The 24,213-nt window shown below is 50.9% G+C and overlaps 7 protein-coding genes across 7 annotated transcripts; 2 read left to right on the top strand and 5 right to left on the bottom strand.

The window, feature by feature from the left end:
* Positions 1-1,473: 1,473 nt before the first annotated feature.
* On the bottom strand, positions 1,474-2,750 carry J3458_021148 (uncharacterized protein; the record flags this gene model as incomplete). Its single annotated transcript, XM_007816763.1, has 4 exons — positions 1,474-1,622; positions 1,678-2,052; positions 2,127-2,468; positions 2,537-2,750. The coding sequence occupies 4 exons, from the start codon at positions 2,748-2,750 to the stop codon at positions 1,474-1,476; spliced, it is 1,080 nt and encodes a 359-aa protein (XP_007814954.1).
* A 2,230-nt stretch (positions 2,751-4,980) lies between these two features.
* J3458_021147 (uncharacterized protein) lies at positions 4,981-6,124 on the top strand (the record flags this gene model as incomplete). The annotated part of the gene is made up of 1 exon (XM_007816762.2): positions 4,981-6,124. One exon carries the CDS (start codon positions 4,981-4,983, stop codon positions 5,812-5,814), a length of 834 nt encoding a protein of 277 aa, XP_007814953.2. The 3' UTR covers positions 5,815-6,124.
* An 840-nt stretch (positions 6,125-6,964) lies between these two features.
* SNX3_1 (Sorting nexin-3) lies at positions 6,965-7,494 on the bottom strand (the record flags this gene model as incomplete). Its single annotated transcript, XM_066122420.1, has 2 exons — positions 6,965-7,327; positions 7,417-7,494. 2 exons carry the CDS (start codon positions 7,492-7,494, stop codon positions 6,965-6,967), a joined length of 441 nt encoding a protein of 146 aa, XP_065972430.1.
* An 851-nt stretch (positions 7,495-8,345) lies between these two features.
* Positions 8,346-10,009, bottom strand: PRP21_1 (SF3a splicing factor complex subunit; the record flags this gene model as incomplete). The annotated part of the gene is made up of 2 exons (XM_007816760.2): positions 8,346-8,650; positions 8,713-10,009. The coding sequence occupies 2 exons, from the start codon at positions 10,007-10,009 to the stop codon at positions 8,346-8,348; spliced, it is 1,602 nt and encodes a 533-aa protein (XP_007814951.2).
* Positions 10,010-11,164: 1,155 nt separating this feature from the next.
* Positions 11,165-14,859, top strand: PMT1_1 (Dolichyl-phosphate-mannose--protein mannosyltransferase 1). Its single transcript, XM_007816759.2, has 4 exons — positions 11,165-11,776; positions 11,855-12,144; positions 12,224-13,977; positions 14,041-14,859. The coding sequence occupies exons 1-4, from the start codon at positions 11,541-11,543 to the stop codon at positions 14,569-14,571; spliced, it is 2,811 nt and encodes a 936-aa protein (XP_007814950.2). The 5' UTR covers positions 11,165-11,540; the 3' UTR covers positions 14,572-14,859.
* Positions 14,860-15,753: 894 nt separating this feature from the next.
* On the bottom strand, positions 15,754-18,109 carry J3458_021143 (uncharacterized protein; the record flags this gene model as incomplete). The annotated part of the gene is made up of 3 exons (XM_066122419.1): positions 17,961-18,109; positions 16,493-17,734; positions 15,754-16,437 (listed from the first exon to the last, which is right to left on the bottom strand). The coding sequence occupies exons 2-3, from the start codon at positions 17,498-17,500 to the stop codon at positions 15,754-15,756; spliced, it is 1,692 nt and encodes a 563-aa protein (XP_065972429.1). The 5' UTR covers positions 17,501-17,734; positions 17,961-18,109.
* A 2,031-nt stretch (positions 18,110-20,140) lies between these two features.
* Positions 20,141-22,436, bottom strand: J3458_021142 (uncharacterized protein). Its single transcript, XM_007816757.2, has 4 exons — positions 22,026-22,436; positions 21,211-21,844; positions 20,790-21,112; positions 20,141-20,691 (listed from the first exon to the last, which is right to left on the bottom strand). The coding sequence occupies exons 1-4, from the start codon at positions 22,239-22,241 to the stop codon at positions 20,317-20,319; spliced, it is 1,548 nt and encodes a 515-aa protein (XP_007814948.1). The 5' UTR covers positions 22,242-22,436; the 3' UTR covers positions 20,141-20,316.
* Positions 22,437-24,213: the final 1,777 nt, after the last annotated feature.

The raw sequence follows: 24,213 nt of genomic DNA, 5'->3' as shown, positions 1-24,213 counted from the left end.
TAGTAATAATAATTAATAAATTATAAGCTACTTTAATATTAAGTAAATATAAGATAAAAGTAACTTAAGATTTATAAACTATTATATCTTTTTATTAATTAGCGCTATTATTAATTAAAAGAGTAAGAAATAAAGTATAATAGCTACGTTAAGTATTAAATTTAAGTATATTAAGCTCTTTAATATAAAATTAAAAGCTATATATTTAAAAGGCTTAATAGAGGAGATATATAAAGAGTAAATATTATTATAATTATTTACTAATAATAATAGCGCTATAATAATCTTTAATAATATTAAATTTTATAAATAAATTAAGTATATTTAAATTTAATATTATAAGATATAAGAGCTTATATAAGAAGATATAATAAAGGTTAATTAAACTTTTAAGAAGAAAAACCTAGTAAATTTAAAGATAAAAGCGCTATTATAGTTAAAGTTAAAGAAGTAAATTAAGTTTATTAACTTAAGGTAAAAGAAAGAAAAGAAAAAGACTATTACTTAAAAGAATAACACTAATAAAGAATACTACGTTAATAGTTATTAATTATTACTCTTTTTCTTATAAGATTTTAATAAGAGTAATAAAATATATATATTAGATTTTAATAAATAAGCCTTTATAATTACATTAAAAAGGGGTGTTTAATTTCTATAATTAATTACAGTTACTTTAGCTAGATTAATAGGTAAAGTGTATATTAAGGCTTATACCGCCTATAATATATACCGGTGTAACTTATACTTTTCATCCCACATAACGGGACAATACATAAAGTTGCAACATAGAGAAGCAACGACGACGGCTCCATTTTTTTTATATCACCAAACGCGGCAACTCTCGCCGCATCTACGCCGGGCGGGGGCGGAGCTCCGCATCCAACCACGTGGGCATTTCCAACGAGAGCTGCGTCTCGGAGTTTCTACAATAGGAAAACGCAGCAGGAAGTACAGTTGTGACAGAATATATTCACCCAGCTGCAAGTATATAGGTACTGTGATATATTAAAGTATGGAGCGCGATAGCCAGGCATTTGATCTGGTTAAATACTTTCTAGTGTTTACCAACACTAGACTCAATTTATCCTTGTCCTGGGCATTTTCATCTGCATTCGTGACTAAACAAGACCCTAATGCCGACGTAATGTTGACCTAGGGTCCGGTGGGCAAAGAGAACTAGGGAGTGCCGACTATGTGCGCATCTCACCAGGTTCACGATGCTACACGTGAATAGCATAAGCCATTTTTTCTCATCAACTATTTATTGAAGGTATTTCATCGTTAACCAGTTGAGCGCTTGGGGACAGCCTCATATATATATATATATATATATATATCTCATGCTAAAGAGGCAAAACGGAAAGCTACAGCCAGCCCCAGTTAATTGCCAACGTGCCGTTCTCAGTCCACGTAGGCCACCAGTTTAAGCCGGTGCGCTTTCCCTAGTAATCTATCCTGTGCATGCAGGCTCTACTTTTGCAAACCAGCTCGTCTGGAAGTGCTCTGCGGATCCAAGTATGGCCTCTCGCCGAGTCCCACGGCCCGGTTGCCAAACCGCTCCCCTTGACCGTCGTAGTCGAACGTGGCGGTGTGGAACACGCTGCGGTTATCCCAGATGGCTGGGAAATTGTTAGTGAGCCCTTGGTCATGGTCTATATCAGGCAATACACGTACCGATATCATTCGGGTTCTGCCACTTGAACCGGACCTGCAAGTCGTGGTTATGGTACACCAGGTCCAGGAACCACTTGAGCAGGTGCTGGCTCTCCTCGTCGGTCACGCCATTGATGTGCGACACGTGTCCGCCGACTGGGAAAATGCTCTTCCACCCCGTCACCGGGTTGGTCCGCACAACGGGGTGAATGGCCTTGAGCACGCGGCCGACGTTCTCCGGGGCGCCGCGGGGCTTGTCGTAAATCTGGAAGCCTTGACTCTCGGCAATGGCACCGAAGCCGGGCTGCTCAAAGGTCACAGTGAGGGTCTCGAGGAACTTTTGGTAGGGCTCGCTGATCTTGTCGTAGATTTCGTATCCAGACGCCCAGAGCGTGTCTAACCCCGGCCCCAATTCGGCACGTCAGCTTTTGTATTTGGACCGCAATGGAAGGGAGGGCTTGTCATCTTACCACCGCCGGTCTTGGGAAGCTGCACGAGACGCAACGAGGTGTAGTCGGCAGGAACTGGCTCAAACGCAATGTCGCTGTGCCACTGGGCCGTCGTTTGCTTCTTTGGGCTCAGCTCCTCGGCCCCAGTTGTCTTGTAGTACTGTTTATGCTGGACGGAGCTGATGGTGCTAATCTCGGGGTCGCTGCCACCGAGCTCACGCTCAGAATTGAGAATGGGGTGAATGTGCAGGCCGGACGTCTCCGGTCGTCCAGTCAGCTTGCCGAGCCTGAGGATCAATTCCTTCTGCAGATCATTGGTGAGGTTATCTTGCGCCCGGAAGAAGACGACTCCCCGCTCCGAGACTTTGAGCCAGGGCCGGTGTTAGCAACAAGACATCGTGGGTGTGCCATGTGGCGTCTTGGGGACGTACTGGTCACGGCGAGGTCCCGAAGGAGTTCGTCTGAGTTCGGGGCATTGAGCCATTCGACCAGGTTAGCCTTTGGGAACTCGCGGCCAATGATGGGTGTGACGTCAAAGGACTCGAAGCTGTCTAGGTTGCCCTTGGAGCGAATGGGCTTTGCCGAGGAGATTGATTTGGTTTGGACGGGCAGCTGGACCGCTGGCTCAATGGTTGCCGGAGCCATCTTGTGGGTTGATTTCTCAGGGATGATTTTCTTAAAGTGACAGCTGGAAATGCGCAAAATTGTTGTTCGGATCGTCGAGTACTTGGCCGACCTGCGGTGTCCTTTATATATTTCCCACTCGATGAGTGCAAACAACATACTCTGCTTTCAACAAACATGAGCTAGGACATATCACGCATACAACTACAAAAATGACCTGCATAACATTCCCCTCAAATTTCCCCAGTTGTATCGCATCTTCGCCGCGCTACAACAGCAGTTCGTGATGAAGCCCCCATTATGCGACATTTGCTAGCAATCACGCCATCTCCTCAACACCACCTCCCCAAACGTATGCGACGGCAGTTGTGGGCTCGACGTCAAGCAGAAGAATGGTTTCAAATATGATAGAAGGTTATTAATTGCCAATAAAACACGCCCTGCTCGGTTCTTCAAAGTTTCTTTTTACCATAATACCCTGGTCGAGTGTATTTGCTCACCAGGCATGTCCAATGGTAATAAGATGCAGCCCATGCGCCAACACTATATGCCCTCCGCTCTCGAGTTGGAAACGAACGCTAGTGGAATTGGCTCTTATCATCAATATATGACGTTTATCTGAAAATCCGGATATTGCATCATGACCCCATACCACGGGATGCCAACGGCACCGTTTCGGCAGATCGGTATGATGCCATTCCCGATGATGAATGTTCAACTGCGGGCATGGAAGTCGCTTTATCTGATGGGCTACTATAGTAGATTAGTGTAATACTTCTTGGTGCGCAAACCTACCCTGCCACAGATTGTCACTCTTTGAACCCCGGTTCTTCACGTGGCGGTCTCCCTTGTATATGGCGTCGATGTTCCGTGAGGATGTAATGTCGTCATGTCGGCTCGGAATGTCGCGGCAGGACGCAATGTTGAAGCACACCCAATCAGCAGCATTGCATATGATATAGACGCTGCCATCGCGAGATGCAGAGTTGATGTCCCAGGCGCCGGATTAGCGAAAACTCGGAAATGGAGCGCAAGCATGATAAAATAAAGTATAAACAATTATGCGTATTTGGAAACGATACTTTGAGACGTATGACCCCGGACGTACGTAGACGCCGAGTTGGAAAACAGCGCCCATCGCTTGATTCTCTAGACTGCCCCCGTTCCCTTGCCCGTGTTCACGCCTCCGGTATTCAAAATTTCTACCGTAGCCAGTAGATTTGGAGCCGTCAAGGCAACGCCCAGCACTTGGACTGCGTCTTTCAGCAGCAATGTCGCGCCGTGGACGGAGAAGAAATCATTCTTCAAACGGGGGAGCTCTTCAGCCAAAGATACCGTTGCGACACAAGTGAGCAACCGGGACGTCCTCTTGCGCATCAGAATTTCAAACTAATAAAAATAGCCAGTATCCAACAAGCTCTGACTGATGAATTTCTGCCTGATCTGCACAGAACACCAAGAGTATGTACTTGCCACAGTCTCCATGGAGACGAGTTGCCTGAAATACTAATGTCCCAGATGTCAATCTGGGCACAATCGTCTTGCGCGGGTACGCGGTCTAATGTACGCCCATAGCCTGATGACGTTGGTCGTGGGCATCTGCATCTCGTCGCAGGGTTTGATGCCAAGCAGGCCGTGCCAGACGGCGAATTGGTTTTGGGGGAGGAGCGGCTGGTTCAATGAAAAGCAAACGAATCCGCACAGGTTTCCTGGTCTTTGTTTGAGATACGCTGACTGCAGTGACAAGGAGGGGCGCGGGATGCCAAATGGGGTGCCATGAGCGAGGGAGCAGAAGCTGGAGTATCTCGCCACGGCAAAGGATCAGGACAACGAAGAGGCTTAACTTCCGGTTCGACCATTGATCTTGGTTCCTGGGTAGGATCATTTATCCAGAGCCAAGGACCTTTATTAGCCGCAGTGAGTGATTTTGGCAGAAAGCATCCAAATACGTCCATGCCGCTCTTTCCTAGTATGGAAACTCCAAGGCGCCGCTCCGGTTAGAAATGCCATCATTGTCGTAGAGACGCAGATTCTGCTCCTTCTTCATTCTGCACGGGCGAAACGTTTGAGCCGCGCAAACAAATCAATATCCCATCCCAGAGCCATATTTCACGCATTCCTATCATCTTTTAACATAGCCGTGCCATATTTCTCGCCTCAAAGCGGGCATTGAAAGCCATCACCCCTGCCGCAACTTCACGACAAGGCCTCCGCATCACGACTTCATGCCGCGCCCGCAAGACACTACGCAATGGCAACGATCCAAATCATTTCCGATCTTCACTTGGAAGAACACGAGGACTACGACCGTTTCAAAATTGAGCCAAGGACAAAATATCTCGCATTACTAGGCGACATTGGCAACGTCGACCTGCAACGGAACAAATGCCTCGGGTTTCTGCGCGAGCAACTCTGCAAGTTCCGCATTGTCTTCTTTGTTCCCGGAGGCGAAGAAGTATACGGCTCAAGCTGGGGGAAGGTTACTGAGATCCTCGAGGAATTTGAACAGCAAACCAGACAAGACGGCACCCTCTTTGGCGAATTCGTCTTGTTGAACAAGAGAGCGTTCCAGATTCCGAAAACAAGTACATTCATCCTGGGTTGCAGTTTATTCTCCAGCGTCCAGTATAGGAGCGATGGTCATCCGAGGGAGGGCTTGAATCAACCTTCGAGAATCAAGTACTGGAACACCAGTGACCATCATAGGGCGCATGTGAGCGACCTGGAGTGGCTCAATGAGATGGTGGCCTCGGTGGCGGAAGAGTCGGGCCACGATTCTGGGTTCAAGATTGCAATCTTTACTCACTGGAGCCCATCGAGGGACGAGAGGGCGGTTGATCCGCTGTTTGAGGACGAGTCGTATAAGTGCGGGTTCTCGACGGACTTGTCCCAGGAGGAGTGTTATTTGAACAGAGGCGTGGTCTTGTGGGCGTTTGGCCATACGCACTACAACTGCGACTTTTTCGCAGACAGGAGGCCAGATGCGCTCGGAGTCGTGCCGCCGATTCGCATTTTGACAAATCAGCGAGGATACAGTGTCGAACCGGCCGTGGGGTTCGACGGGGACAAGACGGTTGAGATCTGAGCCGGCTAGGCAAGAACCCAGCGTGAAGCTTATGGTATTCTCTTCCTATATGTGTTTCCAGCCGGCGCTGTGACTAGGCAAAGGCTGGAAATGTGCGAGGCTGAATGTTTTCAAACATGTACACGGCATAGCTAGCATATCAAAGCGTCCAAAGACGGGTGTCCAGCGTACTGATAGATGGATATCATTGAATTTTTGTCTAAACCAAGCTTTTTATCCCACCATCCACACTAAATATGTAGTGCACTTGCCACACGTAAATACACTAATATGTGGCGGCATTTATGCTTATAACCTAGAGGAAAACGGATAGACGATTTAATTATAACTACTATAAGAAAATAGCTTTACGCTTAAGTTTTTAATTTAATAAGTTTTACCTTTATAATTAATTTCATTATATTTTATTAACTCATTTAAAAAAAATCAAAAAAACGGGCTAGATGGAGGGCATCTAGTAACACTGTATTTTGGCCGTATCTAGGCCAGGGAACCGTAACTAACCACAAAAGACACCATGAACGCATCGCGATGCGTCAGACACACTAGCCGATTGGGAGCTAGCTAAAAAATGAACACAGCTGGTTTATCCTCATTGCGGAGGTATAAGTTAAGTCATAAGATAAGTAATAGGATGAGTGACATGCATGCTTTCAATGGGCTTTGTCGTCCGTGGGGCGGGATAACTCCCCCCCTGGGTCTGGTTCCGATGACTGGAAATAGCAGCGAGTACCAATATACAGCCGATTTCCCCCTGTAAATGATTAATTGACGATAATATCGGGATAAATTTGAAATACACAGCGCAAGCTATGCCGCACCGAACACACGGGTACCTGTAGCCAATCGACACAACGAAAACGCCGTGCTGCAAAGGAAGAATTGAACCGGGAATGACTAGAAAGCAATAAAGGCCATGTCCACCAAAGCACCGAATCAATATAAAGTTCACGGGCGAAATTCCAATCTTCTTTTTGAACGAAGCAAAGGCCATACCTATGCGACCATCACCGCCTCCCTCTTCACACGCAAAAAACAAACCTCCATGACGCTACAAAGTATGCTAACCCCCTCCGTTTCTCGTAATATCCATCTACATTCGTCACCATGCGTTTCGGTCCCAGTTGGGATCTATTTCGCTCCGGTCAGCTCATGTTCCAAAACTCCCCAACACATGGACAAGACGCATACCTTGCACAAACGCAGCCAGAACCTTACTACCAGTCTGCAGCAACGGATGTCCCACGACAATCTTCAAAAACTTCTCCAGCCCCGCGCGCCGCCCCTCAATCACATCATCGCTAAATCTATTGGTGAACACTTTTCCAGGCAAAGGAGGGATGGTCACGCGCGCACTCTCCCGCTCCAATATGTCGCGGAAGTATTCGAAGTCCGAGTATCGGCGGCGCACGCTGCTCTGGCGCAGCTTGAAGGCGGGGATATTGGTGCGGCAGAGGATCTCGTAGTCTGTGTACATGGACCGGCCGATGCCGTGGGTTCTGGGATTGCGAACCTAGATGCAGGGAAAGGGCAGGGGTTAGTAACCGCCCATTCTGACCGTGATGAATGTAGGAGGGAGCGCCCAGATGGCCAAGATTGTACCTCTATCTCCAGGAAATTCTCGGGCGGGCCATAAATCTCGTCGAAGCTCTGCTGGCGGGTATCCGGCATGGCTTGCATGATGGGCCGGTGTTGCGAAGAGGGACTCTTGGGCGGTGAGTTGGGAGACGCAGAGGACGTGGGCTTATGGTCGGCAGCCCGGCCGGAGTTCTGCTGCCCAGCCAGTTTGGCGGTTTTGGGAGGACGGCGGAAGGAAGGACTGTTGTGAAGAGCTGACGAAGCTGCCTTCGCGCGTGTGCGGTAGCTTCGTCGTTCAGGGCTGAGGGGTTGGGATCGGGCAGGTTGTGAGGATCGCAAATATATTTGCAACTCGGTTGTTGGTCAATGAGGGAGTTGGCTGTGTGGTTTGGCGCATGTGCCGCGAACCGTGGGAAAGTTCTTTGTCGATGAGGAGTCGGATTGCGAGCGCTCAAGTGATTCTAAAGGTGTTCAAGTGGGGTGATGGTGGGTGGACGGAATTCTTGGGCCTGGTGGATGACATGAATGACATGGGTCTTACGTCAAATCCACCCGCCAGTGTGCGTGAGTGAGTTCACCACCATTAATACCACCACCACCACCCACGATCACCTACCGACCTAGGTAAGTAGGTGGTATGCAGTCATCTGGTATGGTGTAGTTTGTAAGTTACGCATTTAAATCAGTGTCTTATAAAGAGGCTATGACCGTGGCCAGACCGCAGCCCTCCCGTCTTGATTACATTCCCAAGTAACGCCGCGCCAACAGTGAACACCTCTTCTCATGCCTGGTATAGTTAATGTACAACATTATCCTGCAATCTGAACCGCACTTTCCGCCGGTATTTTCTCCACGCCAATGTAGTCTCGTCTTTGTATGCTTTTCCCCCCTCCCGTACATAGTTACTGCGCAGTTACTGCACCTAGTTTGGCTGTGCACTAGACACCTTGCCTCTACTTCCTGTCGCCTGCAAATTTCTGGTGAATAGCCCGGATTTGCTCTTCGACATTGACAGTTTGTGGATTCATCGCTTGCGGCTTGCTCTCCTGCTGGGCCTCAGCCGGGTTTAATGCAGCCTTCTTCCTCCTCGCCAACTCTTCTTCCGACAGGGCCTGCCCGGTCGCAGGGTCAAACACATCGTTTCGTTGACTCGCAAGACGCTTGAGGTTCTGGGCAATTTCAGAACCTGTAATAGTCGCCGAGTACCGTGACTCTGCTGCCGCCTTTTGTTCTTTCCATCTGGGATCTAGAAGTTCAACTATAGTTCTGTTAGTTTTGTGCGAGTATAAATCCAAATAGACTTGCACGAATAGTACGTACTCCGCATATGAGCATCGAGCTCATTGATAGGGATCTGCTGTTTACAATTGGGGCAGAGAGCAGTCTGGCCAGCTTGCTTGCCTCGTTGTGCCGCCCGAGGCACATAGTTCTCCCGAATTTTCATTGGCGGCGCACCGCCTCTTGCTTCCGACTGTGCTTGTTGGATGCGGGCTTGGGCGTCAGCTCGTTCCTGAATGCGACGAGCTTCCTCTTCCTCATGAGCAGATCTCTGTGGTTGGTAGCCGTTGGTGTGCGCTTGTACGGCAGGCATCTGGCCTGGTTGAGAATAAGGCTGTGCGGGTTGTTGCGCACCATAACTTGGCTGAGGGGGGGCGGGTGAGGGTGCATATGGTATAACAGCAGGGCCACTCCCGACACTGAATTCTTCACCCGGCATAGCTTCTTCAATACGTAGCATGCTTAATGAGGCTTTATTTCTGTCCTCGAGGGAGGCATACTGGAGTTCGGACAGGTTGGTCGGAGGTGGTAGATTTGCCGTCTCGTCCGCTTCGGTAAAGGTGATAGTCTCAACCACGACAAAGTCGCCCCAGTCGATGCGCGAAAATTCTTCCTTCTTCTTTTCCTCTTCCTCCTCCTTCTTTTGACGTTCCAATTCCTGAAATTTGGCGTAATCAGCTCGTTGCCTAGCCCGAGTCAACACACAATACTTGTCTTTCACGTTGCGCTCCAGCTCGGCGGTTTTTTCTTCCTGAAGCTTGCCGCCCTCGCCGTCAAGCCCTGCAGCTCGTATGAGCGTGGTGTACTGATCAATGAGGTGCTGGAAGAAATTATGAAAAGTGTGGTTTGGGATAAGGAATTGGAACTGCGGGTTGCCAGTCTCTCGCTGGGCCAGTTGGGTCATGAATTGCCGTCCATTCTTGGCGACGAATAGTGCCGTCAGACGAATGACCTCCAAATCCTTCTGGTTAATACGAGGCATGCGCGCAGAGAATTCAAAGTCGGGAGGCTTTGGGGGCCCTTTTGGCTTCTCTGGTTCTGCAGCAGCTTCGCCTGCGCGACCGGCGGCGACATCTGTCCCTCTCCCAGACTTTATTTCGGCTAGTCGCCATTGATAAAAAGCATGGTACGCGTCGGCAGGGTTCAAAAAGCTGAATTTCGGATTTGCTGACTCCTTATCTCGAATGCGATCCTCGAATATGGCCCCATTTCTTGCGACGTAACCAGCAGTCTTTTCCAGAATATTGCGTATTTCGCGTGGAGGAAGGACCACTCCGGAAGGAGGCTTCAACTCATCTAGAGCCGCAGACGACTCGCCATTTGTCGTAGTGACAGCCATATTGTGCCGCAAATGGTGGGATGATTTGAAATTGTCAGAACTGTCGCGAAGCTCTCACGTTTCTGCCAACCACGAAATTTCCCAGGCGTGAGATTCGCCATGGCGGCGTTTCGGATATACATTGATCCGGTAGCCAACCCCAGTCTTGCGCCACAGTGGCTCAGGCTCGGCTGGCAGGATTAGCTTCTCTTCGAGATGCTTGATCTTGGGATATGCTAGTTTCTATCTGCTAAGCCAGTCACTTTTCGGGTCGTCATTGCGCATTCGCCAGGTACGATCCGATTGATAGCATCTGAAAAGCGTTTCCTTCAAGTTTCAATTCAACAGGCTGTTTAGTACGGCGGAAAAAGAATACATGCTCGTATTCAGGACAGCTCTGCCCACATGCGAACAGCCTGCCACGGACCCACCGCGGGCTGAGGGAGCGGACGGGCCAACAGCAGATGCATAAGTTTCTGCATTAGGGCACGGGTTTAGAATCACCAGGCTGAGGACGGACAAGTTCAGCTCTCAATTGTTATCCGGTAAACTCTCCTGGCTGAGCGGATGCTAGTCTGCCAGGGATAAACTGGACACGTCCGCAGATATTGGTGAGAAGAAGATTGCCGCTTTGACGCTAGAGCTGCGATTGCAGGATAGAATCGAGCATGCTCCAGCACCCATACAAAAACAGAGTATGCCTCCGGTCCAATGCAGTCGCGAACCCATCATGGCAGGGCTTGTCTCACTTGTCTCACTTGTTCCCAGCATCGCAAACAGATGGACGGACTGGGATGAGCTTGCCGATCCGGGAACAGCCTACTCGGTACGGAGTACGGAGTACATCGCAGGCATACAACATATTACATGCATGCCAGGGACAGACAATCAATCGACGGGGAAACAGCAGGAAACAAACGCGCGTATGGGGGCGGCAGGGCCTTGTGGCCACTGAAGCACGCTAGCTAGCTCCAGTACCGTGGGGGCATTGCCGCAGGGCGATAGAGGAGAGACTACTCCGTATTAGAGAAAAATATGGCATGCAGGGGTCCAGCTCAACCTGAGGGTGGCTGGATCTGGACGTGAATTCTAAAGTTGGCGGCGCGAGGCGGCAGCTAGATCCAACCAGACTGTATTACGTACCCAGGAAGTGCATGTCACGGTCGAGGTCGATGAGGCCACATGTCTGGTGCGTTCGTGAACTTGCGTACCCCGTTCCGGCAAACCACGCCAAACCCGTCCCAAGAAATCGTTTCCCCTTAATTCCACATCTCTCAACCGAGCTCTTCTGTTTTGGTTTCCCTTCCCAACCCCATTCCATCTTCTTCATCAAGTACGGACGGGGGCTGATTGGTTTTATTCCTGGCCATTGTTTTCTTTGTAGATGTGCCCATTTTAATTTTTACCTCTTTTCTTCGACACTCTCGTTAACCGCCTGTTTTGTTTCCCACTTCTGCACTCACCGCACCTTTTATCCAACTGCGATCCCGACGAGTCGCCGTCTTACGAATTCGCCATCCACGCGCGGTCTCGTAGCCGTGCCGACGGAATCATGGCGAGATCGAGTTCGGCTCGGGGCAAGAGCCCGCAGCCGCCAACCGTAACCGCAACCACAACGAAGAGCAAAGCAAAGAGCACTTCGTACAAGTCCGATGGCGTTGAAGACAACGACATCTTCCTTCTTCCCTCCTCTGATTATGTCGTGTCTCTCCTGCTGACCTTGTTGGCCGCCATTGTTCGCGTCTTTCGAATCTACCAGCCTAGTAGCGTCGTCTTTGACGAAGTGCAGTGAGTATTAGCATGCTAGTCAGCTTCAACCCTCGCATTTCACCGTGTGCACCGAGACTTACCACCTCGATTCTCTAGCTTTGGCGGCTTCGCATCGAAATACATCAAGGGCAAATTCTTCATGGACGTACATCCACCACTGGCCAAGATGCTTATTGCATTGACTGGCTGGCTGGCTGGCTTCGATGGCAACTTTGACTTCAAGGAGATTGGCAAGGACTATCTTGAGCCTGGCGTTCCCTACGTGTCTATGCGGTTGTTCCCCGCCGTCTGCGGCATCTTGTTGGTTCCGTGCATGTTCTTCACTCTCAAGGTTGTCGGTTGCCGTACGATGACTGCTGCAATGGGTGCTTCTCTCATCATCTTTGGTATGGATCTCACCGACTATTGCACTCTTGGCCCCTCGTGCAACGCTGTCCAAGCTGGCATGACTAACTGGAATACCAGAAAACGGTCTACTTACTCAAGCTCGATTGATTCTGCTCGACTCTCCCTTGGTCGCCGCGACTGCCTTCACCGCCCTCGCCTTCTCCTGCTTCACGAATCAACATGAACTTGGCCCTGCCAAGGCATTCCAGCCTGCGTGGTGGTTCTGGCTTGCCATGACCGGTCTTGGTTTGGGTATCACCGTCAGCATCAAATGGGTTGGTTTGTTCACCATTGCCTGGGTAGGCGCATTGACTCTGCTTCAGCTCTGGGTTCTCCTGGGCGACAATAAGAACGTCACTATGCGCCTTTGGTTCAAGCACTTGATGGCGAGAGCTTTCTGCCTCATCATCATTCCCGTCACCTTCTACATGGCCATGTTTGCCATCCACTTCCTTTGCTTGGTCAACCCCGGTGATGGTGATGGTTTCATGAGCTCCGAGTTCCAAGCCACTCTCAACAACAAGGGCATGAATGACGTTGCCGCTGATGTCGCCTTTGGAAGCCGTGTGACCATCCGTCACGTCAACACTCAAGGTGGCTATCTGCACTCTCACCCACTCATGTATCCCACTGGTAGCAAGCAGCAGCAAATCACACTGTACCCTCACAAGGATGAAAACAACATCTGGCTTCTCGAGAACCAGACGCAGCCCCTTGGCGTTGATGGCCAGCCCCTCAACGGCACCCACGCCTGGGACAACCTCCCTGGCGGCCCTGTATTTATTGAAGACGGAGCTGTTCTGAGACTATATCACACACCCACTTTCCGCCGACTGCACTCCCACGATGTCCGCCCCCCTATTACCGAGGCCGACTGGCAGAACGAGGTTTCCGCTTACGGATATGAAGGTTTTGAGGGCGACGCCAATGACTACTTCCGTGTCGAAATCGTCAAGAAACAGTCCCATGGTGCTGTTGCTAAGGAGCGGCTCAGGACCATTGAGACCAAGTTCCGTCTTGTCCACGTCATGACTGGCTGTGTCTTGTTTTCTCACAAGGTCAAGCTCCCCGACTGGGCTTCTGAGCAACAGGAAGTTACGTGTGCGCGCGGTGGCAGTCTACCCAACAGTCTGTGGTACATTGAACACAACGAGCACCCCCAGCATAACGAAAGCACACCCAAAGTCAACTATCGCAACCCGGGCTTCATTGGCAAGTTTTTGGAGCTCCAGCAGGTGATGTGGACCACCAACGCAGGCCTGACCGAGTCCCATGCCTGGGACTCTCGCCCTGAGTCTTGGCCTATTCTCCGACGAGGTATCAACTTCTGGGGTAAGAACCACACCCAGATTTACCTCATTGGCAATCCTATTATCTGGTGGGCCTCCTCCATCACCATCGTTATCTGGGTTTTGTTCAAGGGTGTTGCCATCCTGAGATGGCAGCGCAGCTGCAACGACTATGCCAACCCAACGTTCAAGCGATTCGACTACGAGTTGGGTACTTCAATTCTTGGCTGGGCCTTGCATTACTTTCCCTTCTACCTCATGCAGCGCCAGCTCTTCCTTCACCACTACTTCCCTGCATTGTACTTTGCCATCATCGCTCTTAGCCAGCTATTTGACTTTTTGACTGTTCGATTCCCCGGGGTCAAATCCAAGGACGCGGCTATCGTTAATAAGGCGGCTACCGTTCTTTTCCTTGTTCTGTCAATCACTGCTTTCTCTCTCCTGGCTCCTCTCGCCTACGGCAACAGCTGGACCAAGGAAGATTGTAGGCGAGTCAAATTGTTCAACACATGGGATTGGGACTGCAACAACTTCTTTGATCGCGTAAGTTCCGCTCTCCTACCTGCTTTGTGAGGTCCATCTACTAGTACTGACACATTTTTTTAGTATGATCAATACACTTCTCTCGGTTCGGCAGAGCTTAGCTCCTCGGCGTCCGATATTCCTAGCATCCCCAGCTCCCCTGTCCCCGGTACCCAAGAAGAACAGCACAAGCCGGTTGTTGAAGACAAGCAAGCTGGAGTCTCGGACAAGCCCGAACCATCCGCCAAGATCCTCAGCCAAGAAGAGAAAATTGAGTACCGTGACCAAGACGGCAACCTACTAGATGAGGAACAAGTCAAGCAGCTCCAAGGCAAAGTCAAATTCGAGACCAAATACGAGACCCGAACCCGCGTTGTCGACGAGCAGGGTAACGAGCTGCCTCCCCCCGACGGCGGTTGGCCCTCCGACATGGTTGCAGGTGTAGCCCCACCCCATCCCGATGTCCACGGCGTCGACCAAGAGACGGTCAAGGGCGACCACGCTGAAGTCCCCAAGGATGCAGCCGCCAGCCGTGACGGCGAAAAGGAAGCCGAGCGGTCCAAAGCCAAGCCCGCCAGCGAAGGCCAAGAAGCCACTGTCCGTGACGAATTGTAAAATAACTAAAGAAACCTCCACTCTCCATTTTATTGGACTATTACAAAGCAGGTTATACATTGTGTGTGGCCTCTAATACTATCTTGCTTTTAAACTTGATGACGTAGTACGAGGCACAAATGGCGAACGAATCAGTTTGGTCACTGAGCAGGAAAATCAGCCGGGGGCTCGAAAAGGGTAAGGGTTTACGAGGAAGCGACATTTAAAAAACAAAAATGGACGGATGGGCGAGGGAAAATGAAGGGTTTCGTCTCGTATGTATCTTGGCTGTAGTCAAACGGTTTTTCTATTATTATGAATACTCTCCTTGATGTGAAGTTGTTCCGTGCCGATTCAATTTTCTCCATCTTTACTGATACAAATGCAACGTATGCCGTTCTTAATGGATGTTATGAAAGTGGTTGGTTTATTCATCATTTCTGACGTATGCGATCCCAAAAGTCAGGTGGGCTCCCGGGTCCTGCTCAAACTTTTAGTCATTGACAGGTCTCTGCGATACCTTAGTGCCAAGGTGCTTCTAGCATGACGAGAATAAAACCAGTAGTGTACTCCGTAATTCCAACAGAATAGTGTAGCAAGTCGTCGCCATAGTTTCGACATGCCTGTTTCTTCAGGGCGCAAGCAATCTTATTGCGGAGGCGCCCGGGATGCCCCATGCACAAGTCCAAAGGCACCAGCATCACGCTGTGCTTGGACAAGGCCTCGTTTGGGGCGTATAACCAGTCTCTTGACGCACTACGATGCAACAACGAAGCACATTACTTTCACAATGCAGCAGTGTTCAGGGAAATCATCAGATCAAGTCAATCGGTAGAATTGAGGCTTCAGCCGGCAACCCCGTGAAGCAAAGCAATAATTCTGTATCCCTGCCCAGACTCCGTCCAATGCATTGTATGCTGCAATTCGTCCACATGACTGTCCATCCGCGAATAGGTAAACGTCATTTCATGAAACAAACCCGTCCCCCTTCCGTCTTAACGCCTCGTCCGTGTGCAGATCTACCACGACCCATTACTAATAATATTATACATGATGTATTAAATAATGACTGCAAAAACTGTGATAAAAATAAAGCGGCTTGTAAATTTGTGCTGAAATCCGCCATGTGTGTGGTTCGCTGTTGCCATAGCTTATTCTGCAGACTGCCGCTTGGTGCTGATAGAGTCAGCGGTTTCATGCGAGTCAGCCGACTGCAACAGAAGTGCGGAATGCGCGTCCGCCATCGGTCTGTTCTGGGGGAGTATGGGGTTCCAGGGTGGCAGTTTTGGTAACGTCCTCGTGGCTGCGATTCTCTGGCGTCGAACACACAACCTTGTTTTCGGAGAAGTCCTTTTGTTCGGATGCGCCGTTGGACTCCTCCGACTGACGACTGATCTTGGCTTCCTGACCCGCCTCGTCTTCAGCATGGCCGGGAGCAGCAGGGATAACACCGCCGCCGATGCGTGCCCAAAACATTTGATCTCTGAGTCTCACGCTCTCTTCCCAAGCCGCCTTTTCCTGGTCCTCATCGTCTGCTCGCCAATGGCCATCCTTGACCATGCGAAGAAAGCCAAGGTAGTCGCAGGTCGAGCGAACTCGGTTCAAACAATAATTGCACAGTGGATACCTCTGAGCCGTATCCGCCTCGCTAGTCCTAAATCGGTGGTTTCGCAGGTACTGTGAGTCCTTTCTGGACTCTCCACAAAGGGAGCAGGGTTGCATCTGAGGTTGCTTGGCAGTGGCATTACAAGTTGGGCTGGCCGGGATCGGTTCGACAACCAGAGACCCCTCCGCAATGGAGCTCAACACGTTGCGGCGGGCGAGCCATGATAGACCCTGGGCAATATCGAGCCGCAGAGTCGGCTCAATGTCCTCGGTCAGAGCGCGCTTGTAAAATCGAGTTTCCTTGAGCGGAGGAAGCGGTATAACCGCTGGAGCCAACGCTTGCCGTCGATGCCGGCGTGTTGGGGGATTGCGGAGCACTCTTGTCGGCCGGGGTGGAAGCGCTGAGAGACGTGGTGGAGGCGTTGGAAGGATGGGCACTTGATGTAGAACCGCCAAGGCCTAGGGCAAGAGCATTTAGGCTGCCCAATGACCCCGAGGAGATCCTACTAGGAGAATACCTGTTGTGGGATAGTCTGGCCAGACTCATGAAATCGTCGAAAGCTGGAAGATCCGTTCGCAAAGCAGGTTGGACAAGATGCGACAAGCTCAAGGGTGAGCAAGGGGCAAAAGAATCGGTCGAAGGAGAAACGGCATAGGGTCCATATGGAACAGCTCGATCATCGTATTCATGATCAGATCTGCCGCCACCCGGTGATGGCGGTGCTGTGCCGTTAGTCTGTTCATCGTGCTCCGAAGCCATCGTCTCCATGACGCTTTTTAGCTCAGAGAGTTGTTCCTGCTGGGATTTCAACAGTCCTTCCGAGTCGGCCAGCTGGGCCTTGAGCTGATCAATCTTGCGTCGCAAGGCATCATGTTGGGCTTGTGCCTCCTCCTTGGCACCAATCACCATCTTGTTAGCCTCCTCGAATAGGGCTGTGGTAAGGTTCTCCAGCTCTTGCTCAATTTTCCTCTTCTCTTTCTCAGTGTCGAGACGCCGGGCGGTTTCTTCTGCTAGCTTGGCTTGCATGCCTTTCTTTTCCAAGGCCAATGCCTTCTTCTCTGCCTCGAGGGTTGATCGACGAACCCAGACGTCGCCTCGAATGGTGTCCAGCATAGAAGAATTCTGAGACTCTAGCTCTCGTATGCGATCCTTGGCTGCAGATAGCTCGTGACGGGTTGCTGAGAGGGTGTCATCGAGAACGGTTTGGTAGTTGATGGCGTTGATAAGTTTCGTGCTCAGGGTAGCGACTTCATCGTCGAGGTCGGGATGGTGGTTAGAACTCGGCTCGGATTCGTCATTGGCCGGGGTTTTGGAGCGACTCCGAGGATCCGGCAGGGTGCTCATCTCATCGTTGAGGGCGGGTGCGGAATGGGGGGTTGCGAGAGAAATGACGGGCAAGTGTGAGCTGGACGGTGATTTGAGAGGTAGACGAGGCTTTGTGACGTCTGAGAGGGCGGTGTGGATTGAGTTGTGATGGCAACGGACGACAGGGAACGTAAATGGCCGAGGGAAGATCGGCCGGAGGAAGGTCGGGAGGATGCTTGGTGGTGTTGCGGCCAGCCAGCGGCGTAGATGAAGCTGAACAGGTGGTTAGCCACGGTCATGGTTTAGGCTCGCGAATAATAGTGTTGACGGGATGCGGTTGTCGACCAATATGCTATACACTGTCTCATTGCGCAAGACAAGAAGAGTGTCGAGGGAGCCCAGGTTCCAGGTTGAGACACTGGACATTACAAGAGCACAGAGAGCCGAAGCTGGAAGGAACGGTTTGAAGGTTAGGGGTACTTTGTGTCGGGGTACTTACGATTCCATAGCCTCCGCTGAGAGGTCAAAAGACACGGCAGCAGACGTGACGTGAGGGGTGCGGAAATGGAAATGAGCAAAGGAGAGAAAAAACGCTCAAATATTCAGATCAAGGTAGCAAGTAGGGGTGGTTTATTTGGTGTTTTTTTTTTCCTTTTCCTCTTCTCCGTGTCGAATAAAAAAAAAAACTACGTCGGCAAAACACTTAAGTTTCAAGCAGCACCAATTTTAAGAAATAGCCAACGCAGTCGGACGAAGCAAAACTGCAGCCACCGAGGCGAACGCCGCAAGGGGAATGGTGTCAACGAAGCAAGCTTTGGTGGCGGTCGTTTTTTCGTCGATCGGTTTGGGCCGACAACGGTGCGACGGCAGCAAGCGTGCAACGCAGCGCTGGTTAGAGGAGCCAAGACAGCAACCAGCAGACGATGGGAAAACGAGGATGCGAGGCAGTTGTCGAAAGTCTGGGCAGAATTTAGGCCTGCATGATTGCCTGGACGGGATGATGTGCGGAGAGAATCAATCAGCTGCGGTTTCGGATGGCGGCTTGGGGCGGCTGCGAAGGCTGCGATCAGACAGGAGTGAAATAGATGACGAAACGCTGCGATGACGATGAAAAACACAGGGGACACAGTGCTGCGGTCGTGTCTGGTTTTCCGGTAGATGCTCGCGTAGGGGCCACGGCGGTGGTGAAGAGTGAAGAGTGAAGAGTGAAGAGGAACGAAGTCGGCCACCGGTGACAAGATGCGGGCGAGAGAAGCACACGGGTTGGCAGAAACGAAGCGGTGCTGGGACCGGGGCAGGCCTTCGTCAACGGCGTTGGGACGGGGGGCGCTTGGGCTCGACTAAGAAGGCAACGGGGACAGACGGCCAATTGATACCAGTAGTGATTGTCTGATAACGTCAACCTGAATTATTGATGGCTGTCAAACTGAGTACTTTGGCAGCATTGACGGCATCAATAACGGAGCGGAGCGAAGCGCCAAGTATATTGTAAATGCTCGGTCTCGTCTTGCAGACAATACGACAAAATTCCTCCATTCAATGTTCAATATCCCGTATGAATGAGATGGGCAGGGGTGCTGGTATACTCGTGTTATTGTCATGGGTCCCTGGCTTGGCTGGTCTGGACTGGTGGGCAGAGCACGACCATGTGTGTATGCCGTCACCGGGCTCATCAAACACTGGTTCGTACGTACGTATTTGTATTTGTGTTGTGTCTGGTGTGTTTCATTGGCGACTTGCATCATGATTGGGTCTTTCCTAACACTGAAGTGTCTCGGTCATTTCATGTCCAGGGCGCTGGACGGTGCGGTTCCATGTCGAAATGATGACGCCACCACACCAGCTGGCGACCAGCTGTCAGCTCAAGTCGGCCAAGCCTGTAGACTGGATCCTTGGCCCGTTCATGTCCGCTGTTGAACATTGCCGCCACATGGGCAGGGCCATTCCTAGCCTCTTCTTCAACCTGCATGTGGCCATAGCCATCAATGGCTCTACAGTTTGCACTGCGACAGCATTATACATCATTACCATCGCTCTGCACCCCAACACGCTTCTCAATGAACCCGAGCACATTGAGAGGGTCGAGCTGGGAACCCCCCAACGTCCCCATCAGGTCAATACCACCGAACAAACGCCTTACTGGCTAAGAACCCCAGTAGTTCCACCAAACGTTTCCAGCTGGGCAGGTCACTGCCATGTCTCCAGTCCCCGTCGTCATCAGGTTCATTGAGCCAAGCCTGGCTATTGTACGCTGTATTGTCTCGAGCAACAATCCGACAGAGCATAGGCTCCAGTCCTCCTCTGCGGAACCATAACTACCTCTAGATACTACCTACCTTAGGTAGGTACTTAGTAGTTAGATGCTCCGTACGGAGTAAATACATGTAATTCGTCAACCAATTAAATCCCGGCCATGATGCTAATATTACAGCAGCTACGCGCCGTTATTAGATAAGTCTGGCTATGTGCCGCCCGTTTCAAACTGATGACGCGTGCGGAAGAACCACCGGGATCCGATCGTACCTGGGCATGGATCAGGGCTCTAAAGTACCTTGGTACTCACATGTAGCTGAGCAGCACTGCCACCGACAGCAATTTAATCCCATTGATCCTATTCTCGAGAAATACAAGGGTGGGCTGTCATGTGCTGATCTCAAATAACTCATCAGGACGCTGACGGTGCATTTGCCAATGACCCAATTCCCTAGGTACCCAATTGCGATGATGGGACCGTCTTTTGTCGTGGCTGTCAGTCACGTTCCACAAAGGACGACGGCCGTCGCCCCAGTCGACAAATTGATCATCATATCATCTTTCAAATGCAATTCATCATGTACCGAAGTAATATCTGGTGTCTACCTCAAGTGCGCTGTTCGTTCCTCCGCTTCCGCAATCCACTGTCTCAGCCTGGACTTGGAGCGCGGCTTAATGCCAATCTTGAACGGCTTCGGATCCAACGTCAACGACGTGGGCGTGGCGTTACACTCGATGCAGTTCATGCAAGGCGCATCCTCGGGATTCTCCGACGGGAACATTTCGAATGCCGTGATGAGGCGAATATACGCCGTGTACAGCTCGCGGTTCGCAAGGTGCGAGCCTGCGCACATGCGAGACCCCGCTCCGTACGCATAATGCGGCGTGCCAACTTCTGTGTCTTCCAAGAACCGCTCGGGGATGAATTTCTCGGGCATCTTGAATCGCTCTTCGTCGTAGTCGGCGGCATAGGCGTTCTGTCCCCCCAGAAACGTGGCATTAGCTTGGATCATAGATGAGGCAACCGAAAAGAAGAGAAAGAAGGAAACAAAGAGCACAGCGATATAATACTAACCATGAAAAAGGTAGTTCCTGCAGGAATCACAGTGTCCTTGTAAGGGATGTCTCGAATACTGGTGCGTGGAAGACAAATCGGGATCACGGTCCAGTATCGGAGGACTTCCTTGACGAGCGCAGTGATATAGGGCACTTTTTCTTCCACCAGGCACTTTTCCCAAGCGTCGCCCTCTGGATATACGTCTTCGATTGCCTTGAGGGCCTTGGCTTGTACCGCCTGCCCTTCCTTAGTGGAGAGGAATGCCATGCCCATGATGATATTGCCCGGCACGGTATCGAGACCGGCAGAGACCATGGTCAAACAAATCGACTTGACCTCGGCTACAGAGCGCCCACTCAGTCAGCATGCCCCCTCCCACGGGGAAACTTGAAGTCTCTAGATAGACATATAATGTATCTGGGGCCGCGTAGGAACATACCAAGGTTTAATTTTGCCTCGGGATCCTTCAAGATGTTTCCTGTAATGCAAGGCTTATCCGTGCCCTTTGCAATTTCCGCCTTGAGATGGTCCAGCATATCCGAAAGATACTTGTCGCGCCGGAGTCGATACTCCTGCGCCGACGAGTTCTGAGCACCCCACAGTCGCAGCAGGGGAACGTAATCCTGCCAATTGTTGCTCGTTGATCTGAAATTCGAAATCTCCCGCTCCACGTGGGTGACCTCCCGGAGAAGCTCGCTGTCAATAGACCCGTCGATGCGGTATCCGTAGTTGAGCGTCAGCGACGTATTGAGCGCGAACCTGGCAACGTAGTTGATGGGGTCTACGGGCCGCGTGCCGGCTTTGCAGTCCTCCAGCAGTTCCTTGATGCTCACGGTGGATTCGAGATCGAGAATCGGCATGTAAGACTGCGTAGCTGGGCGGTTGAGAGCCGTGGCGGCCGCCTTTCTGCGGCGCTTACACGACTCGTCCCAGGGCGAGGTGCCGATGGTGAATCCCTGCGAGGACGACACGACCGAGTGAAAGGTGTGGAACATGGGACGGGAAATGAGAGACGACTGGTGAGTGATCCAGAAGTACTTGACGGTTTCGTAGGAATTGACAAAGATGATGCGCTAGATTGTATCCCGGCAGAGGGGGACTCAAATTAGCCTGGCGATCTATTTCACATTTTTTTTGTTTCACTACCCGGAACGAATAAGATATAATAAAGGTAAGAAGAGAGCACCTATGAATGAGAAAATGGAGTACCATGAAAGCGGTGGATTTCTCCGTCTGGTTCTTCACTGTACTTACGCGATTGCCCAGCCGGGTCTGAAAGACTGGCCCGTACTTGCGCGCCCATCGCTGCGCAACGCGTGCATGGTCTGTGCCCAGCTCAATCAGATTGCCGAAGATGGGGACGCCTGGAATCTCGGGCAGACCCTTGATTTTCGGAATGTCGGTAGCATTGAGGTATCTGACCAGGAAGTAGATGGCGGCGACGCCAAGAGCAATGACGGGGTACGACATGGTTTATCAGGGCTTGCTATTCTGAGCTCAGCGTTTTCGCGAATCAACAGATGGGCATTGGTAACGAAAAGGAAAGATTTTGGGAAAACTGAACCAGAGGCCGAAATTGCTCGTCGTCCTCCCTGGTGCTTTTAAGACCCTTCTTATGGGCAATTTTGACGAGCAGAAATGTCGTGTCACCACACGACATTGGCACCCACTGGCTGTATCCGTCACCGACGAGTTGACCGGTTACCACGGGAGCTCGGTCGTTATAATGGAAAATCGGAAAGGGGATTCCGGCTAGTCAAGGCACATGGGGCTCGTAAATGTGGCGGATTGCCATGATCTTTGCCTGTTTTGCGGGGGCAATCGCGGGGAAAGCTGCAGCTTGACCGAGCCGTCAGTGGATGAGCTCCCCGCCGGCCACCTAATAAGAGGGCTGGTATTCGCGGGTTTGAAATTATTGATCCATGTCGGCATGGCGTTGGTGACGAACGCCTTGCGTATATCTCATCTGGTCGGCAACTCAACTTCGGTCGGGCGAGCCGCAGTTGTCTTGATGGTCGAAACGTCGAACGGTACGGAGTAGATCGGTATGCTCTATAAAATGCCATGTCTTGAAACTGAGACCAGACAATCTGTGGCAATACGTACACACTAATATACTGTAGTATATTATAGTATAGAGCGCGATAACCCGGTACTGATCTGGTTAAATACTTTTTGCCTCCCACGGTACGTCATGTTCGGTGTGGAATGTATGCTCCTTTTCACGTTTTTTTTTTCCTTTTGCCAATCTCCTTGAAGCACCCCAGATTTTGAGAGGACTCAGCATTGGAGCCTTCACTGCCTCGAGAGGATAACCTGTTTGAACATGGGCTTTGCGCCCCTTTGCGAGAGTGCTTTACCATGTACACTCAGACAGGTGTCACTAGACGAATACTGTTAACCTACTGCGTATAGAGTACTCCGTATAAGGCGTATGACGGAGAGCGCAACACACTTTTTTAGGCATTGTGGTCGTGATGCCTCACGTAAGGGACGAACCCCACAAGTCTGTCAGAAGGCGTCTTTTGCACCAGGTCTGGTCTTTCTGGTCGGAGACTGCCGAGATCCCAGTCTCAAACGGGTATAGTCACATTTGGGGTAAGTGGAGATTGACAGAATCTGGTTTGTCCGTGGCGCAGACCGAAAATTAGAACAAAGTTTGCAGGTTATTTACTCAAGTCTACTCCGTACAGAAGCTGTTCAAAAGCGCTCTGCCCACTTTCGCGGTGTGCGGTGCTGATCCGTCTTCATCTCGGGCGGCAGAGACTTCAGACGTGAAATGCCTCCAGAGCCAAGAGAGGCAAAGGGCCATGCAGCCCCGTTGGTGACGTCTCTATTCAACGAGTCCATGCTCCGATGTTCTGTAAGCCAGACATACTAGCCGTACTATTTTGATATGACGCCGTGAAACCCCGAACGAGGCCGAGCACGCACCAGCCCTAAGCTTCCGGCTTCCGGCTTCCGGTTTGCCATTGGCAATCCGCACGCGGGAGACTTTACCTTGATGTGCGGCTAGAGAATTGTGCCATCGCCGCCGTGTTTGCATACCTTGCAATTTTCATGCGCTATGCCGGGCATTAGTGGGGTGTTTTGCTGCTTTCTGGTCCTTGCGTGGCCTTCACGCCTCGCCGAAATCGTTGATCAGTCGTCGAAGCCAAGCCCTACAATGGACAGACCGCAGTGGACCGGACGTCACCCTCGTCTGTTTTTGGGATTCTATTCACTGGGAGCACCTTTCCTCCTTCCTCGCCGAGCTCCAACTGTAGCTATTTGTTGACCTCGGTGAAAGTTTCGGGCGGCCATCTCGCATTCATGGCCGCGCCGAGCACCCCCACCGTCACCTTCTTCGACGACTCCCGCATCAACCGCAAGAGAATTAAATTCACCATGTAGGGGTTGTTGAAAATATCCACGTGCTATTGAACTTGAAGAGCTGTCGTTC

The sequence above is a fragment of the Metarhizium acridum genome, assembly GCF_019434415.1.
Source record: "Metarhizium acridum strain ARSEF 324 chromosome Unknown scaffold_578, whole genome shotgun sequence".
In the NCBI taxonomy this organism is placed as follows: Eukaryota; Fungi; Ascomycota; class Sordariomycetes; order Hypocreales; family Clavicipitaceae; genus Metarhizium; species Metarhizium acridum.
The sequence above is the reverse complement of the archived record's forward strand: the minus strand, read 5'-3'. Positions and strand labels throughout refer to the sequence as shown.